The 20,805-nt window shown below is 29.7% G+C and overlaps 2 protein-coding genes across 2 annotated transcripts; one reads left to right on the top strand and one right to left on the bottom strand.

Moving 5' to 3' along the window:
• Positions 1-5,614: 5,614 nt before the first annotated feature.
• On the bottom strand, positions 5,615-8,519 carry LOC101512276 (wax ester synthase/diacylglycerol acyltransferase 4-like). Its single transcript, XM_004492704.4, has 5 exons — positions 7,962-8,519; positions 6,851-7,429; positions 6,298-6,651; positions 6,062-6,199; positions 5,615-5,992 (listed from the first exon to the last, which is right to left on the bottom strand). The coding sequence occupies exons 1-5, from the start codon at positions 8,145-8,147 to the stop codon at positions 5,819-5,821; spliced, it is 1,431 nt and encodes a 476-aa protein (XP_004492761.1). The 5' UTR covers positions 8,148-8,519; the 3' UTR covers positions 5,615-5,818.
• Positions 8,520-16,955: 8,436 nt separating this feature from the next.
• On the top strand, positions 16,956-20,645 carry LOC101512608 (bifunctional L-3-cyanoalanine synthase/cysteine synthase 1, mitochondrial). Its single transcript, XM_004492705.4, has 10 exons — positions 16,956-17,249; positions 17,742-17,851; positions 18,174-18,231; positions 18,325-18,588; positions 18,966-19,103; positions 19,202-19,253; positions 19,533-19,612; positions 19,706-19,765; positions 19,933-20,013; positions 20,250-20,645. Exons 1-10 carry the CDS (start codon positions 17,031-17,033, stop codon positions 20,346-20,348), a joined length of 1,161 nt encoding a protein of 386 aa, XP_004492762.1. The 5' UTR covers positions 16,956-17,030; the 3' UTR covers positions 20,349-20,645.
• Positions 20,646-20,805: the final 160 nt, after the last annotated feature.

The raw sequence follows: 20,805 nt of genomic DNA on the forward strand, positions 1-20,805 counted from the left end.
AATTTTCAAGTGGTTGTACTCCCAATGCCCTTCGAAGTGTCACAAACTGATTCAACTTCATTGGCTTTGTCATAATGTCTGCAACTTGTTCTTGTGTTCCACAGAAAATTAACTTAACTACTCCCTGATTTGAAAGATCACGTAAATAATGATATCTAACATCAATATGTTTAGTCATTCGATGCAACACATGATTTTTACAAAGTTTGATTGATGAAGTATTGTCACAGAAAATGTCAATACACTCACAATTTTCAGCTCCAATATGTTTAAGAACACCTTTCACCCAAACACAATGACAAGCACATGAGGTTGCTGCCACATATTCAACTTTTGTGGAGGATAATGTAACTATGGCCTGCTTCTTTGAGCTCCAACACACAGCTGCCTCACTTAGCAGAAAGACATAGCCAGAAGTACTCTTTCTGTCGTCCACATCTCTTGCATAATCACTATCAGTATATGCCAAAAGTTTCAAAAAATGTCTTCTGTAAAACAAACCAAAATCCAGTGTACCTTTTAAATACCTCAAGGCTCTTTTAGCAATCTACATGTGTTTCTCCTTTGGATTAGCCATGTGACGTGAAATCAAGCACACTACATACATCATATCTGGACGTGTTGCTGTCAGATACATTAGACTGCCTACCAATTGCTTGTACAAGGTTGGATCAACATCTTCTCCATCTTCTCTTGTCAACACAGTTCCTGGCACTATTGGGTTTTTGACAGAATTACAGTTCCACATATTGAACCTTTCCAGAACCTCTCTTGCATATTTCTTTTGGCATAAGTGAATTCCATTTGCATTCTGACTTACTTCAACTCCCAGGAAGAACCTCATTTTGCCAAGGTTCGTCATCTCAAATTCTTTCTTCATTGATTGCTTAAACCTTGCACAAAATTCTTCATCATTTCCAGTATATATCAAGTCATCAACATAGATACTTACCATGATTGCTCTTTCTTCTCTTCTTTTGATGAATAGAGTATGATCATGGCTACTCTTTGTAAATCCTTCTTTCTGGAAATAACTCTCGATTCTGCTAAACCATGTTCTTGGTGCCTGCTTTAGTCCGTACAAGGCTTTGTGCAGCCTATATACCTTGTCTTCCTCTCCCTGCTTTATGAAGCCCTCAGGTTGACCTACATACACTTCTTCCTTCAGTTCTCCATATAAGAAGGCACTTTTCACATCAAGCTGATACACATTCCATCCCTTTTGAGCTGCCACAGCCAACAAGATCCGAATTGTGTCCCATCGAACTACTGGAGCATATACTTCATTATAGTCTACCCCTTCTTTTTGTGTATATCCTTTTGCAACCAGTCGGGCCTTGTACTTGTCAACCTTCCCTTCTTCATTCAGTTTGGTTTTGTAAATCCATTTGACTCCAATTTTCTTGGCTTGAGTTGGCAAAGTCACTAACTCCCATGTCTTGTTTTTCTCAATGGCATATATCTCAACCTTCATTGCTTTTATCCATTTTTCATCATTCAAAGCTTCATTATAATTTGTGGGATCATCATTTGACATGAACAAAACCATACTTGCCTCTCGTTCTTCTTCAGAAAGGCCCTCACCACTTTCGTAGTCCTGTAGCCAACCAGGTGCTCTTCTTCTTCTTGGTTCAAGATTGTCAGCATTACTTACTTCTTGTTCTACATCTGATTCCTCGTCAAACTCCTCCATGGCAGTTCCATCATCACCCCAATCAAGAGTATTTTGTTTTGTTTCTTCTGAGTTCAGGTTCCAATTCCATTTTTCTCCTTCTTCAAATATGACATCCTTGCTAACTGTGATTTTCTTCAACACTGGATCATATAAACGATAAGCCTTGGATTCATCACTCACTCCAAGTAAGATACATTTGTGACTTTTATCGTCTAGTTTAGTTCTCTTTTGCTCAGGTATATGGACATGAGCAATGGATCCAAACACTCTGAAATAGTCAACTGTAGGTTTCAGTCCACTCCATTTTTCTTCTGGCACCACCTCTTTTACTGCTTTGGTAAGGCTTCTGTTTATCACATGGTTGGTCCACTTCGCAGCTTCTGGCCACAAAATCTTTGGCATATTTTTCTCAGTGAGTACACAACGCACCATATTCATAATCGTTCGATTTCTTCGTTCAACAACTCCATTTTGTTGTGGAGTGAAAGCAGCTGTTAATTGTCTTTTGATGCCATGCTCTATGCAGAACTGATTGAACTTGTTTGAGGTAAATTCCCCTCCCCTATATGTTCGTAAACAACATATTGCTTTCTGAGCTTCTTTCTCAACCAGATTCTTGAAGCATTTGAATATCTCAAATGTTTCACCTTTTTCTGCAAGAAGATAAATCCAAGTCTTGCGAGAATAATCATCTACAAGCACTAGCAAATACCTCTTACCACTGTGAGAGATTGGAGATATTGGTCCACACAGATCACCATGCACTAATTCAAGTTTTTCAGATGCCCTCCAATGACTTTTCTTTGGTATTTTATCTCGATGTTGCTTGCCAATGTTACACACCTCGCAAACAGCAGCAGTTTCCTTGAGTTTTGGTAGCCCTTTCACCATCTGCTTCTTCTGCATGGTAGCAATGAACTTGTGATTTACATGCTCATACCTTTTATGCCAAAGGTCTTCCAATTCCTCCTCTTCAGCTTTTAAGCATCTCCCTGGAAGTGGTTTCAACGTAGCATAGATTATAAACATCCAGTTCAGAGTCATCTTGCTGTCTACAATTTTCCCTCTTTGAGGATGATAAATTTTGCATGCACCTTCTTTTATTATGATGGACAATCGCCTTTCTTGGAGTTGACCTATGCTCAACAAATTGTTGGTTAGGTCTGGCACAAAGTAAACATCACTCACAGTTTGAGTTATTCTTTCCACTTCAAACCTGACACTTCCTTTTCCCAACACAGACATTCTCGAGCTGTTTCCCAATCTAACAGTACGTCTGAAACCTTCATCTAGTTCAACGAACCACTTTTTATTTCCTGTCATGTGATTCGAACAACCAGAATCGAGAAACCATATCCCTTTGTCATTAGTATCTACAATTTCAGCATGGGCCATTAGGAGCAGCTCCTCTTCCTCATCAAACTCAGCATAGTTTGCTTCCCTTTCTAGATTTGGACATTCAAATTGGTAGTGTCCTTGCTTTTGACACCGATAGCATATAATAGTATTTCTGTTTACAAATGTTCTGGCCCTTCCTCGTCCCCTCGCGTGGCTGTTACTTCCTCTTTGAAAGTTGTTTCTTCCTCTTCCACGTCCAATCCTTATGCCATGTTGAACTTGCAACACCTGTTCTTCACTCCTTTTCTCTCTCACTTTTTGCTCATGAACTAGCAGTGAACTTTGCAGCTCATCCACAGTTAGGAGATCAATGTCCTTAGACTCTTCAATTAAGCATACAACAAAATTGAAGTTGTCTGTGAGAGATCTAAGTATTTTCTCAACAATTTTTACATCGTTCATATCTTCCCCACAATTTCTCATATCATTTGTTGTTTCCATCACTCTTCCAAAATAATCATTCACTGATTCACATGTCTTCATCTCTAAGGTTTCGAATGTCCGTCGAAACCTCTGCAGCTGTGCACGTTTCACCCTAGCACTTCCTTGGTACTTGACTTTCATGGATTCCCATAGTTGTTTGGCTGTTTCTTTCTGTGTAATAGTTTTGAGGATGGATTTGTCAATGGCCTGAAATAGATAGTTCTTTGCTTTCAGATCTTTAAGCTTTGTTTCATCCAATTCCTTATGTTTTGCTACACTTATCGGCTCATTCTCCTTTGGTTCCTGGATTCCAGATTCAATAATACTTCAATACTCCTTTGATGAAGTAGATTCTCCATGATCAAACTCCAATGATCATAATCTCCATCAAATTTGGGTAGACATGGTGTGGTGAAATTGCTAGATTCTGCCATGTCACTTCACTCAGTGTTTTTCCTCTCAAACACTCTTGTTCAACTCACTCTAGTGTTTTTCCTCTCAAACACGTTTAGCTCACTCACTCTTATCAGGCTCCGTGGTGGAGCTCTGATACCAAATGTAAAGCAGTAATAAGAACTTCTAATACAATGGGTAAATTGTGTTAGTTTTTCCTTGTTCAAAAGCAAAGCTAACTAGCTTTAAATAAAAGTAACCAACAGTAGAAAAACTAGGAATAATAATCCTAACAAACTAGAATAATTCAAATGCTTATTCAGCTCCTAGAAAATAGCTTATTAACTGCAACAATAGTAACAGACCGTAAAAGCAAAGACTAATTCCTAGTCAAGATTCCAACATTACTTTAAAGAATAAAGTTAATAATATCAATTATTAATAATCAAATTAATTATTAATATTATTTATATATACATTATTAAAAAAAAATTATTTTTTATTTAAATTATAAATAACATCAATAACATAAAAGAAAAAAATAAAAAATTTGTAAATAACATCAATAACATTAAAAAATCTGATTTTACTTTTTTTTTCAAAAATTCTTATTATGTTTCTGGACTCTAAACCTTGTAGTGAAAGATGAACTTTTATCTCTTACATTTTTTGGGACCATATAATACTCTTAAAAAAATTAGGCTATGTGTTGTTGGGCTGGCGGCACATGCCCATTGCCAAAAGTGCATATCTATACTGCATATAAAAGCAATACACTATTTTGCTTAGCCTATTTTCGTTCCAATTTTACTCTTACTTTGACATATGGTTATTTTTCTTTGCTACCTATACATTTACCAAAATAAATAAGTAATTATTTTTAACCTCTCTCATTTGTTATTTTCCCATCGACCAAATAACACTAGATTTTCTTTAAAAAAATAACAAAAACAATTGTGTCTATACTAATAATTTATTCTATATTTTTTATTATCTATACTAATAATAAAGGATATACACCATTTTTTACTAGAAAAATATCATTTGTAGTTTTTTTTTTTAATCTTAACTTCTCAATTCTTAATTTTTCAAAAAAAATAATCTAAAAACTACTTCATTTGAGTTATCCTTCTACTTTTTTTTTCTTCCTTTCTATTGTTTTTCTTTTCTATTAATTTTCTCATTGCAACTAAACAATATTTAGTAATGGACTTATTTTTAAAAAAACTAATAATATAATATCCGATAAATATGAACACACTAGTGCAATAAAAAAAAATGAACAGATGTGTTTATGTTTATGTTTAAACTCTTTACTAAATGCATGATGTGTTTATGTTTATGTTTGTACATTTTACGCATTTCTAGTAGTGAAAGTAAGGAATAGGTAGCGTAGTTCTATAACATGAAAAATTTAGGAGTGTCTAGTAGTAGATTTTGTAGAGTTTAAATACTTTTTGTCACTGAAATATTCTTCCAATATGATTTAAATGAAGTGTTTTGAGAAGAACAAAAGCATATTTACTCCAATATCACTCTCAAATAATACATCTCCAATGAATCTCTTTGGTTCAGAATTTGTATCTCTGCGTTTTTGCTGAATGCATATCACTCGAGTCAGCTGTGTGATTTCACTGCATATCTGCAACTTAATTGACATTTTTGGTTTGTTGCATTTTGTGTTTGTGTGGAAATGTTTTCTAAAACTAATAGCAAATTGTGATATAGTTGTATGAAAATGTTCCAAATTTCACAGTGATGAAGAAAATTTCAAGGTTGATATACATGTTTACATAAATTGTACATAGGTAAGACATAACATTAAACATTTTTTCTTTTAATCAATACTCTAAGTTTCAAGTGAAACAAACAAAGCATCTGTGATACAAAACACATTTATAATCCTTAAACAAAGGACTACAGAACACACTAAAAAAAATCATTCCATTTTGGAATATTCTCCTTAGCAATTGACTCATGACGTATTATCTCAAAGGCCTTGTTCATGTACTGCATTAACTTTTGCTCATCTATGAAACCTTCTTCTGTTGAACTGGTAACTCTTAACACTCCCATATAGCTCATGATTGTAATGACAAGACTCTGCAACAATGAAAGTAGATTATGCTGAGTAGTTTCTTTAAACTACTAAAGATGAAATCATGTAATTACCTGAGGAAATCCAGCCAACGTAAAGGAGAAGCCTCCTATAGGATGATTAGCCCAAGCCATTTGCTCAATTGGTCCAACCACATTTGAGATTATTAAGCTTGATTTTCTCAAAGTGTTATGGACATATTTAGCCACGACCTATAAAGTCATCAAAAAAGTGTTAAGCACATATAAGTGAAGAAGATATTTGTGTATTTGTCACCAAAAAAGTAATGCCAGTGAAGAAGACAAATCACCTCAGGGCCTTCAAACTTCACCTTCATCTGGAGAAGCTTGGTAACCAAAAGAGGAGCAAAAGAATTGTTCTTCCTCTTGATTGAAGTGTGTGCTTTCATGACAAATTGGAGTGGATTTGAAATTGGAATGTCTTCTAATTTCGGTATTGATACATGATAGTAAGTAATACGGTTACCCCAAGCACTCTTTGCAGTCTTTAACATCATATCCTGCACTCTCTGGTAATCTTTAATGTGCCTTGTGCTTGCTATTACCAATGCAGTGGAATTCAATGTTCTTGATCTATAGTCAACATCTTGCATGTAAAGCCTAATCCCATAGAATATTATTCCAGTAATCACATCATTTATAGTCTGCAATATACAATTTGATTTAAACTAATGGTGAATGCAATGGAAACTTCAAAATCTTATGGATACAATGGAAATATCATTAATTAGTTTCATAAATTTTATTTTGAAGGATCTCATCTTCATCCTTTCTCGTTGTATTGATTATTATATTAACTAGCAAGTAACTGTATGCTGTATAATATTCTTCTTAAAATCATACCACTCCAAGATTAGACTTGATTTGTTTGATATGATCAATTGAAAATGTGACATTTGATAACTTGGTTGGCCGAAACTCAACTGCTTCAACTCCTGACCTTATTGGTGTTTTATCATCTTCTAGTAATGTACTTTTTAGAAGACTGGATCCAAACTCTGACACAGAATTGAAAGGAATGGAGAGAAACTGAGGCATTTTATTTAGAAATAATCTGCTAAATTTATTTGGTTTAGATGACTTGCGTGATGATGGAAAGGATAAAGGGAGAGAAGGATCATCAGCTCTTTGTAGGCTAGAAAGGATGACACTCATGAGACTGTAACCATCTCCAATTGCATGGTGAAGTTTGAACACCAAGGTTCCTGCAGCATTGCTTGTAGGGTATTTGAATACATGAACTTGCCATAATGGCTTTGTTGGTGGTAATTTTTCCAATGCCATCCTTGATATATAGTCAGCAAAATGCTTGTCATATAAATCAACTGAGATGCCATCATCAATCAATTTGGGTTCAATGATATGTTCCTCCAACTTCACTTCAACTTGTTTCCATCTTTTCACTCCTCTTTCATCATTAACCTGTTCTCAAACGTTATGTTTACAAAACCATAAAAATGTATACACCAATTTCAAAAGAGCAAGAAAAAAGTGAAAAAATAAACATATATAATTTGTTTTACCAACAAATGACATGAACAACTATACTATATAAATAATTGGCTTAATTGCAGTTTTGTTCCCTCTATTTTAGCTGAATCACGAAAGTAGTCATCCATTTTATTTCTCCTCAGTTTTGGTTCTCAAACAGAATTTTGGTCCAAAAGTTGACAAAGTGTCATTTTTTTAAGCTTACACCACACTATTTATGATCATAAATTTTAAGTACAATTGTTGCGCCACGAGATCTTGATAATGTGACTTAAATAAATGTAAAAAAATGAAACTTCATCACGTTTTAGACCAAAATTTTGTTTGGGGACCAAAATTATGGAGAAATAAAGTAGGGGACTACTTTCGCGATTCAACTAAAACAAGAGAACTAAAACTGCAATTAAACCTAAATAATGTTACAAAACTTGCATGTGTTTGAGAGAGAGGAGAAGGGGAGAACCATTATAGAGGTGAAGTGAGGGATGGAAAGAAAAGCATCTTCAACCAATGAGACAATTGGTAAATCATGGATTGGAACTTCAAATTCTAAAAATGCAAGAATGTAAGAGCATAGAGAAGTGTTGTTCAAGCATTGTCCCATGGGACTCACTGGCTCTGTCAACTCCTCTTCTAAATACTCCTCCATTGCACTGACCTTCAATACACAGAGAAGACTTTCCACACAAATACATACACAATAGTTTTAGACTTTAGTGTCTACAATATCTAATGCTTTTCTTGGATATATATAAATATGTTATATTGTTGTAACTGGGATTGCACGATGGAGAACAAAAATTATTTTGAAAATAAAAATTTCACTAAAGTTCATTTATTTCAAAAGAGATTGAAAATATTTATTTTTAAAACTAGTCTCTTTGCAAGGAAGTTGAATTCTTTAATCGATAAAAACCTATTTGATTCCAAAGTGATTATGGTAATTAATTATGCCAATTAACTTTGAAAACATTTATTTTACCACTAAATAAATGAACAAAACAAAAAATTCAGAAAATCAAAGATAATTTTTTTAAGAATTTGAAACACCAAACCATCACGAATAAGGTTGTTTCAATAAATATTATAAGATTGAGAGGCCATTGCAGACAAATTAGTCTAAAAAATGTATTATTTTAATTTTATAAAAGTATATAAAAAAAACTCAAATCATCAGACTATTACCGATGAAATGACTTTTCATGAATATCATAGGATTAGCAGTTGTTGGGGTCAACTTATCCCTAAAACAATGATTTTCTAATTTATTTTTTGAAAAAAAAAACATAGATTATCAAGCTGTCAGAACTAAATTAATCCTAAAAAAAACACAATCTTAATTTGTTTTAAAAGAATTTGGATCATCAAGCAACCCGAGTTAAAAATAATTTTTTTAAATAAATAATATTTATTTATATTCCAATATTTCATTTTAAATTTTTATCTATATGACATGGACATGATGATTAAGCTATATGACCGAATTCTATTAACACCAAACAAATCAAGCTACTTATTTAAATTATATATTAACCATCAATTTACTTCATGTCTTCATTTTTTTTTTAAATACAAGATAAAAAATTGAGAATATAACAATAGAAATAACTTAAAAGACAAGACATGCAAAAGTCACATACTTTCAAGGTAATTTTGTAACACAAAGAATCAGTACAATAACGATAAATAAAATAAAGACTGTGTAGAAAAACTCCAAAAACCTTTACAAAAAGGAAATTTAACATTGGTTCCTCGTGAAACAAACAGAATACCACTCGAAATGAAACAAATAAAAAACGTCTCAATACATTGTATAATTAGAAAATTACAGAAACATGTGTCAAAATCTTATAATACCATTGTACCAAAATTAGCGTCCTGAGAAGCACTTTCCTATTTATCTGTTTTTTTTATTGCGCTAACGCGTGTATAAGTTTTGCGGTTTTATGCTGTTATTGAATTTTTTCTTTTGAATATCCAATTACTGATTTAGTACCAACGTGTACGAGAAAAATGGTTAAGCAGTCAGTTTTTGAATTAGATTAATTGTCACTAAAGGGTAAAAAATAAGAAGAAGAAAAGTCACGCCAAAATATTTTTGATTTGGGTTGTGTCCAAGTAAGTATTTATCCATATTCTCAAGCATCAATAGCTAACACTTGCAATATGGATTTAAAGTCAAGATCCATCACAAACCTCAAGATACATTTTATCAAACATGTAGAATGCAAATGAGTTACACATGTAATCAACATTCTACCAATTTTTGCAACTCATTTGAAACACAAACCTAATTTCAACATTCTAAAAATAATACAATGTGATGTGGTAGATAATCAATGATTATAATTGAATGACTAAAGTTTATGAAATTATTTTACACTGTTTTACACTCATATTTTTTAATTTGTATATAAAATATTCAAATTGTGAAATGGAGAAAATATATAATAGGATAATGAAATGTTTCTACAATATTCTTTATTTTATTTTTTTAAAATACTCTACTTTGAATTTTTTTTTACCAAAATGTTTTATTTTTTACATTTTCATCGGGTCGCATCGTTAGGATGCAATCATGTGAAGATAAAAAAATAATGAGTTAGTAATTGGTCGGACACACACACACGCACGCACACCCACACACAAGCACGCACACCTACGCACGCCCACACACACCCACACACACACGCACGCACACGCACGCACACACACACAGATAATGGATGAGCAACATAAATGACAAAAAAATAGTAAACACAAAGATATTATTCTAGTTTTCCTTATGACTAATGGTACATCCAATTCTCTTGCACACTACAAGAGATTTTTCCATTAATGTCAGAAAATGTGCAAACCCCACCCTAGAATTTCTGTTACAAACTTCTAAGATAGCACACCACTATCTTAGATTAGACTACTTTCAGAAAGTACTACTTTCTTTTACAAACAATGTAATTTGTTTTGGAATAAGAATAAGAATAGTATAATGATTTCAATCCAATATTATTTCAAGTGTACTTTAAGAACCTTTCTCAATGATAAGTGCATTTTGCTACTGACTTGCTGTTTGTATACAGATTGTAGTCGAATACAGATAAGTGCATTTTGCTACTGACTTGTTGTTTGTATTCGACTACATCAGGTTGTAGTCGAATATAGATGTGAAGTCTGAGCTACTGACTTAATACTTGTATTCGACTATAGCACCTCGTAGTCGAATACAAATGTTAAGTTTTTGCTACTAACTTAGCATTTGTATTCGAATACAATATATTGTATTCGAATACAATATTGCTTTTTGTCAAAAACTTTGATTTTAAACATTGTTTAATGTAATGAAAAATCATTTTTATGCATATGCAAAGATGAATGGTTCTCATGTACTTTTGAACTATTGGTTGTATCATATACCTTTACATTTATTTAAACATTTAATATGTTTGATTAGTTGACATATGCTATTTGAACTTCTTTTTGAGCTTTGTTGCTTTGATCACAATTCTTAATCTTTGTCTTCATAAAAAACATGCGTTTTAAATATATATATATGTATATATATATTTTATATTAAATAATTAAAAAAACAAAATATAATAAATCAATAATAAAAATATTAATTATTAATTAATAATAATATAAAAATAATTGAAATCAATACAAGAAAAATACAAAAAAAATTATAAAGAGCGAGTAAAGTTGTCTGTACCATTGAGTATAATAATTTGGATTGTGATTGAGTAATCGATTCAATTTAAGGATATTGTATTGGATTGAATCGATTTTTGTTAGGCGTCATTCAAATTAAATCAAATTACAAATAGTTTTTATTTTTATTTTTTATATGCGTAACAAATGACATTTTCATCCTAATATATTGCATCCAAAGATTTCAGAATGTATGAAATCCATATAGCCGTCAGAGACGTTCACAAGAAAATAAGTTGTTGGAGATCTACCCACTACAAATTTTATTTTAATGACAACAAACAATCTTTGAAATTTTCATATCACTTATCACTCCTTCATTTTCTCAATCTATCTTCTTTAAGCTTCAATCTTCTTTTGAGGTGAATTAATCATTTTATATATACAATTATTTAAAAATAGACATTTATGTCCCATAGTCTATCACAATATAAATCATTATCTCAATGTCACGTACAATTCTATTAAATCTTTATATATTTTTATTTTTTATTGATTTTAATCATATTTATACATTATTATTAATTAATAATTAATATTTTTTATTATATTTTATCTTTTAATTATTTAATTAAAAAAATAAAGAAAAAATATATGTACAATCAACTATTAACTTATAATCTTTTTCCTCCACATCATTACATCCTCAAAATGCGACCCACAAGTAAAGTATTTTGATTTATTTTTTCAAGTATGGCATTTTCTAAAAAATATAGCAGAAAAAAAAATCCTAGGACAGCAGAGGGCACACGCACCGAATACTAAAATATATATATCCAATAACTGAAATGTGTCATTCAACGATTGTGACCATTGACAGCGTTTCTTACATGCTCCCAAACACAAAATTATAAATGATTTGCCTGCCACTTACATAAAAGCTATTTTTTAAATGTTGTTTCTGCCTCCTTAGGACGGCATATACCACATGCTTTTAGCCAACACGTTTGACTTTAGACTAGTGTTAGTAATTTATAATTTACTTTTTTATTCTTTAAAATTTATGTAAAATTTATATCAATTTATAAAAGTTTAATTTTCTTTTTTTACTAAATTACAAAGATCTCATATAAATTTTAATTAATAAAAGTGAGAGTCATTAAATAATTTTATTTTTAAATTTCATTTATATATATAATATTTTTAGTGCATAAAAAAATTAAACTAAAGTGTATAAAATAATATGTAAAAAAGTAATTTGCGTTGTGTTTGCATTATTATTCTTAGCTCTAAACGCAGCCCCTTCAGTGGCCTACTGACCTATACCAAATGCACTGAACTGAATCACATATTTTCTGGTGTGCACGTGATAATTTTCTCCTTCTCAGCAAACAACACATTTTTTAACATCGTGTTGAACCAAAAATACGTCTGGAATAAGCTATTTTTGGATGAGAGATAAACTGCATGTTTGGTTCACAAATTCTTCTATTAATAATTTACTTGAGTATTAGTTGAATTCATCCTTTCTATGGAGCATATTATAATAATTTTATATGAAATGGTAAATATTATTATAAATTTATAGGTAATTATAAAAATAAAATATTTAAGTTCGAAGAACATTCTTTTATAAAAAAAATATTTTAATACAAGAAAAACCAGGTCTATCTTGTTAAAATAGCTTTAAAAATTGCTAATATCTTTTGATTTATTTGGTACTGTTGAAACAAGTTTTGGTTTTATAATAAGTGTATTTACTAAAAATCGAATCAACAGTACATGATCATCTCTAATTTTGTATTTGTCAAAAAATAAAATAAAATAATACTTTATTTGTGTCACTTTTATAACAAAAAAATTATCTCAAAATAAATGTTATTTATATTTTTTAATGTAATTTTAATTATTTTTTATATTATCTTTTAATAACTATTATATATATAATTTATAAAATATTATTATATTTTATAGTATTAACATTAAAAAATTGCTGATAATTAAAGTGAATAATTTAGTTAAATAAAGTATTTTTTTCTTTTAATTATTATAATTATTCATTGTGAGACATAACAAGTAATCTGTGACATATTACTCATTTGTCACTTTTGTATGGATACTATGGTCACATCAATTCATAAATTACAGCTATATCTTAAGGGAAACGCTAAAATTTTGAAGGATATTTTTCAACCATATTTCTTAAAAAAAAAATTAATATAGCATAACTATGAAATTTATATATAAAAATGTTTTATTTTCTTTAACCTTCAGAATGTCGGAAAATGAAAATGCTGACACATAATTTTTTTTTTTTTTTTTTAGGAGGTGATGATGCGATTATATGTTGTTTTATTTTTTTAACAAATAAACAAATGTTAAATTAATAAATATAAAGTAATAAAAAAATTAAATTATATTAATAAAATACATTAAATAGAAGAAAAAAATATATAAAAGTTAATGATGTGTCAACAATGTTTGGACAATATTTTATGACTAAAAATCTGACATATCCTGCATTTTTCTTTATATTTTTATGTAGTGTTCATTTATGTTCTAATGCAATTCTATTCTAATGGTACTCAAATTTTGTTTCTTTTAAAAAATAAAAAAAATAAAAAAATATTTATTTATATTATAAATAATCATAGATATTAAGAATAAGATACACATACTATGTCGATTATTTGATAATAATACAAAATATTATTTATGAAGGATGACAAAGTAGTTAGTTAATTTTTTATAATTTAATTTAAATAAATTAAAATAAAATATCAATTATTTTTTTGTTAGTGAGTAAATTATATTTATTTTGCACTTAATCATTTGATAGTTGCTACAATTATGAAATACAACTTTCAATCAATTGTTGATTTTTATTTGTATTTGAAGTATTTGTTTATCATCAGACAAAAAAATAATTTTACAACAATATTCTCTCTACTATGTTTCTTTCTCTATCATTCTTCAGAACAAAAACAAAAACAACATTACCCATAACGGTATTAAATCTCTATAAATTTTTTTACTAATTTTAATTAATTTTATATTATTATTAATTAATAATTTATTTTTAATTATTTATTTATTATATCAATTAATAAAAAATAAAATAAAAAATATATGTGTAGAAAGGTTGCATCTCTAAGAATAAACGTATTATAACATAAATAAACACCACATAAAAAGTACAGAAACTACGAATTATGTCGGACATCTGATCATAATAAGAAATAATGTCCAAAAAATGTTGTCACATCTCAACTGCATTAATTTTGATTTTCTTTTTCATCTAATATATTTTGTTTGATTTTATTAATATAATTTAATTTTTTTAATTATTTTTATTATATTTTGTTTATTAATTTAATATTTGTTCATTTGTTAAATAAATAGAACACAAGGTGCGACCCCTTAAAAGAGAAAAAAATTTCGATCACATTCTTGTCTTGCAACATCTTTTAAGATGAAAATAAATAGAACATTTTCATATATAAATTTTAAATTAGAGTATATTTTAATTTTTTTAAAAGAGATATAGTTGAAAAATATCTCATGTTTTCGAAGGCCTCCTAAATCAGATTTTTTTTTATTTATATCTCTTTTTAATGTAAAAAGAAAATTAATATACTTTATTTATTAATATACAAAAATATCCTTTTGTTTTCTCCTCCAAGAGATTGTGGGTTGCGATCGTGTATTATTTATTTACTTTTTTAATAAATGAAAAAAAAAAATTAATTAATAAAATATAATAGAAAATTAAATTATATTAATAAAATCAAATAAAATACATTAAACGAAAAAAAATACATCAAAGTTATTGTGGTAGGATAGATGTATCAAAGAAAATAACGTGTTATAATATTTAATAACTCCCTCCGTTTTTTAAGTCAATTACAAATAAATTAACAACTTCATCCTATTTTACAATAAACTCTATTCTATTTTAGTGTCAATTTTATCCGTAAATAAAATTAGCAATTATCTCCTATGTTGCAACTGACTGACTACCTCCTATTTTACCATCAATTTTATTTATTAAAATATAAATTAGCATATATATAGTTGTTTAAATAATATAACACGTTCAATTTTTTTAGCATGTTCACGTTTTTTATGTCTATTATATACTCAAATTTTATTTCTTTAAACTAAACAAAAATTATTATACATTTATATATATTAAAAATAAAATAACCCATTAACTAGATTTATGTATTTTATTTTTAATGTCTATTTTATTTATAATATAAATAAATATATCTTTATTTTTTATTTGAAAATAAACAATTTGAGTATATAATAGACACAAAAAACATGAACATGTTAAATTTTTTGAATGTGTTACATTGTTTAAACAACCAATTTATATTTTAATAAATAAAATTGACAATAAAATAGGAGAGAGTTGATTGCAAAGTTTCAAATTTATTTGTAATAAACTAAAAAATAAAAGAGAATTATTAAAATATTATCTCACATTCTTTTATTTGACACATCTATTCAACAACATTAATTTTGATGTATTTTTTTTATTTAATATTTTTATTTGATTTTACTAATATAATCTAGTTTTTTTTAATTATTTTATTTAATATTTTTTCATTTAAAAAAAAAAAAATCAATACATTGTCATATTCTTAAGATGCGAACATTTGACAACTTAAGTTGATCAAAGGTAATATAAAAAGTTGATATGACAACTTAAGTTGATAAAAGGTAATACAAATGGAATTTCTAAAAGTTGTCTGAATTTGGCTGGTTGTGGTATTTTTAAAAGATAGAAGAGCCGCTTCTTTTGGTTGCTTTATGATGAATCTTGGTATTAACTTTTCCCTTCATGCTCATACCCCTCAGGATAACTAGAATCATTCAAATTCGTTCTACAATATTAAATTTTCTTACAATCATCATTTGGGAATTAAAATGAGAATTGGTCTCGGCAAAAGTAACACTAAAATGAGAATTGACCTTTATATTAGTATATTATATTATAATTATATTAAGTAATTTAATTTAAGTAGTTGATCAATTTCAATTAAGAACAAATAATTCAGAACAATTTCAATTTGAATCTTGACCGAAATAATATTAGACTTTACTTATTTTATTCTAACTTTGAATTACCAATATCAATTTCTTCTAAAAATCAGAGAATTAAAAAATAAAAAATATTATATTATCTTTTTTTCAAGAAAAAAATTAAACCAATTGGGTCCTGATGGTTTGCAGAATAATGATTAATCTTTAAGATTTACAAAGTGATTACAAAAGTTATTTACATATTACTTACGAATATCCACTATGCACTATAATGTACTTGGTAAGTAAAAATGTAAGCATCGATTAAAATAGTTTCACATTGTTGAGAATTGACAAATATACTCTTTAAAAATATAAAATATTGCTCTAAATAATTTTTATTTTAAGTTTTATGGTTAAAGATTATGATATAACATAATAAACTAGTAGACAACTATAACACTCTGATTCCACATTATTGTTACCACACTAGAGAGTAAATATTTTTTAATTAATTTTTTCTACACTACTATTTTAATAATTACTATATATACAACTTCCAAAATATTATAATATTTGATATTAATAATAATAATAATAAAAATGTATATAGTTTGATAATATAATTTGTACAAAAACCTTAATGGACGTTTACTGTGAAAAGGAGGGAGTAAATATTATTATAGAGCACACCAGCATGCCCACCTAATCTCTATATATTATTGCATTGCAAGTTGCAAGAGAGAATAAATTAAATAAAATAAAATAACATAGTCTTTTAGTCTATATAAGTGAGAAAAAATAGTCCAATCCGTACTAAGTTATTCAATCCAAGTCCTTCTCTCCTTCTTCAATGGCTTCCCTCATCACCTTCCTCAAACGAACCTCTTTTTCTTCTTCATCTTCATTATCATATTCATATGCTATTGCATGCCACCACCCCGTGATGTTTAGGAGACTGTTCACAACTACAACACCAACAACCACCGTTCATTCTCTTTCTTTTGCTCAGAGAATCAGAGATTTACCAAAAGATCTTCCTGGAACAAACATCAAAAAACACGTTTCCCATGTAACCTCTCTCTCTCTCTCTAGACAACATGCGACTTTGTTTGCTAATTGGTCACTTTGTTTTGCATTGCTTTTTATGTTTCTGTTCACTGTTCACTCATATCATGCCACGTGTACGACCAATATTTCACTATATCCAACTTCATCCCCCTCAATTGGAATCAAATTTTGTTGTATTGGCTACAAAAATGTCTTAAATTCTTGCTATAGATAGATCTTTATAGCTATTATAGCTTAATTTTGCTTTAGCAAAATTCTTGATTATTGTTGTCATAAAACTTAGTTATTCTGTAATGAATTTTGTTGATGTTACGTCTTCTATATGTTAGAGATTATTTAAAGTTGATTCGGTGAATGTGTAATCTGACTCATCTGAACTCAAATTAATAGTTGAACCTAATTTATGTTTCTATTTTCATTTTTTTAATTTTACTGTTTTGTTTATTGGAGTGTATTTTCCAATTTCACTTAAATAGAACAATTCATTTTTCAGCTCATTGGGAGGACTCCACTTGTTTATCTTAACAAAGTCACTGAAGGATGTGGAGCTTATATTGCTGTTAAGCAAGAGATGATGCAGCCTACAGCAAGCATCAAAGACAGGTTACCCTTTTTCTATTTCAAATTCATTTTGTTTATTTTACTTTAAACTTGATCAAATTTCATTTTAATCTTAATAGTTCATAGTAATCAGAGTTTAACCATATGGTTGAGTTTACATGGTTAATGAAATTCAGTAAAGGTTGACTCGATCGAGAGTACTCGAGTTCCAACTTTTGATTTGAAGAATATTTGACCAGACTTTACTTAACTCTTGATTATTAGGGCCCCTTTTGCCTGGTAACCAGTAGGTTAAGACCAAAAAAGTAGTTACTAGAGGTCAAGTTCTTAGCATAACTTTTGTGATTATCATGAATTTTGGCAGACCTGCGCTTGCTATGATGGAAGATGCTGAGAAAAAGAATCTGATATCTCCTGGAAAGGTTAGTTTTAATTGAATCCTAGCACCGATTTTGCTCCGTTATTTACATTTAGATCGAAGCTGAATGAATGTTTTGCCTTAATTGATGGTGTAGACAATTCTGATAGAGCCAACATCAGGCAACATGGGTATTAGCATGGCGTTTATAGCTGCCATGAAGGGATATAAGATGGTTTTGACCATGCCTTCTTACACAAGCTTGGAAAGAAGGGTGACAATGAGAGCATTTGGAGCTGAATTGATCCTCACTGATCCAACCAAAGGAATGGGAGGAACAGTTAAGAAGGCTTATGACCTTTTGGAATCTACTCCAAACGCTTTCATGCTACAACAATTTTCTAACCCGGCCAATACACAGGTTTGGTTAACTGATCTTAAATTACTATTTTGTTTACCCAAGAGTGTTTGAATGAGATGATTCAAATCTCTCCCAACTTAACCAGAGGATATGGGTTCGGATCTAGCTCTGGGAATGCAGCAGCAACGTTAAAACTTTTGAGAGAGGGTTTTGCCGCTCAATGTGGTCAAACTCAGCTCGAGGGATTAATCTCTTTAGTTGCGCGTAGAGGATACCTGATTTACCTTTAGTATTTCTGTTTGAAGTCTTTTACTGTGAAAATCATCTATAAAACTATGCTTGTGCTATACCTGTGTAATGTTTGGTTAAATACAATTCTGAAATCATTGGTATTTTGGTGAGTTTATATATAATTTACTTTAAAAATGGGGAAACAGGTGCATTTTGAAACAACAGGTCCTGAAATATGGGAGGATACAAATGGACAAGTTGACATATTTGTTATGGGAATAGGTAGTGGAGGCACGGTTTCCGGGGTTGGACAATATCTTAAATCCAAAAACCCTAACGTTAAGGTGATTTTCTTCTCCATATCACAATTCAAATTACAAACTAAAGAGTATTCTCTTAGATACTCTCGTTTAATCCTGTAAAATGTTTTCAAACATATTAGATATATGGAGTGGAGCCATCTGAAAGTAATGTGCTGAATGGCGGTAAACCTGGTAATCATTTTGTTTCTTTGATTATTTGTTTACTTTTTTATGTGATAAATTATACACACTTATTCTTGAATGTTCTTCTTCATTCCTCCAATAAAACAAAGATTGAAATTAAAAAGGATTAGTGTAGAAGTCTCTAATTATTTCATATTTTCTGTGTCATTTTTGGCATTGGTAAAATAAGGATTGAAAGTAATGAGAATAGTTAGTGTGATCTGTGACATTCAGAAGCCAATTGTTCTAACCACAAATTGTAAACTCTGATATTATCCTTATATACAGGCCCTCATCATATAACCGGTAATGGAGTTGGATTCAAACCAGACATATTGGACATGGATGTAATGGACAAAGTTCTTGAAGTAAGTACCATGTTATTACTTTCTCGTACGTCGAGATTTAGCTTTAAAGCCGTTTGTTCTCCTAACTGTCACCGGAAACTTATGTCATTGTAGGTTAGTAGTGAAGATGCAGTTAACATGGCTAGGATATTGGCCTTAAAAGAAGGACTCATGGTAAATCTTGAAATGACAAATTTGTACACTTCGTTAAACAAGAAATGCATGAAAAACTTCAAGCTTTATCCATTTGACCTTATGATTTACATATGATTCATAAATCACTGGCAACAAACTGTTTGTGAATTGCAAATGAAAGTTTGATATTATAACTATTTTATTAGGTTGGCATATCATCCGGAGCTAACACGGTTGCAGCACTCAATTTGGCTAGTCTTCCTGAAAACAAAGGCAAACTTATTGTGGTAAGAACAGTTTTCCTTAAAACTTAAAACAGCGTGAAGCTAAATGTGTAAGGTTATGTATCATTCATCAACCTCATTAGGTAGGAATCAACACTATGCAAGCAACGAAACTCGACTCTTTTTTATCATAATCTTTTTTGAGATACTGTAAAAATATGCTGACTGTGATTTTAGGCATCAAACTTCTCTCTTTCTGTTGCTAATGTGGTACAAATTGCCGATGACTTGAATTTCAGACTATTCATCCAAGTTTCGGTGAACGATACCTGTCATCTGTCTTGTTCCAAGATCTTCGGACAGAAGCGGAAAACATGCAGCCAGTGTCGGTCGATTAATCCACGAGTTCTGATTCAACTAGAAAACTTTGTTGTGAGTTACATGGATCAACTTGGTTGTTGATGTTGTAGCAAAAAAAATTAATTATCAGCATACAATTCTGCCATAGCAAAAATGTCAGCCAAAGATATGTTTTTTACACATCTTATAATTATCTTGTCTTATTGCTTTGTAATTTTTTGTTTGGTTTTAAATTGGAAGAAAGTATATAATTTTTAAGTTACAAAATTATCGTTTGAAAATTAAATACTGAAATTGTAATATGATGTAAATGTAAATTGCCTTCTTTTGGCACATGATATGTGTACTCAATTTCTTCTTTAAAGCATACCAATCCAAGTGGTATACATTGTCAAATTTATATCAAGAGTATATATAGGTGCATACGGCATTTTGGTTTTAATGCATTGTTCAGCATTTAACAAATTTGAATGCATTGGTTTTAAAGCAAACCAA

The sequence above is a fragment of the Cicer arietinum genome, chromosome 3 (genome assembly GCF_000331145.2).
Source record: "Cicer arietinum cultivar CDC Frontier isolate Library 1 chromosome 3, Cicar.CDCFrontier_v2.0, whole genome shotgun sequence".
NCBI classification, from domain to species: domain Eukaryota; kingdom Viridiplantae; phylum Streptophyta; class Magnoliopsida; order Fabales; family Fabaceae; genus Cicer; species Cicer arietinum.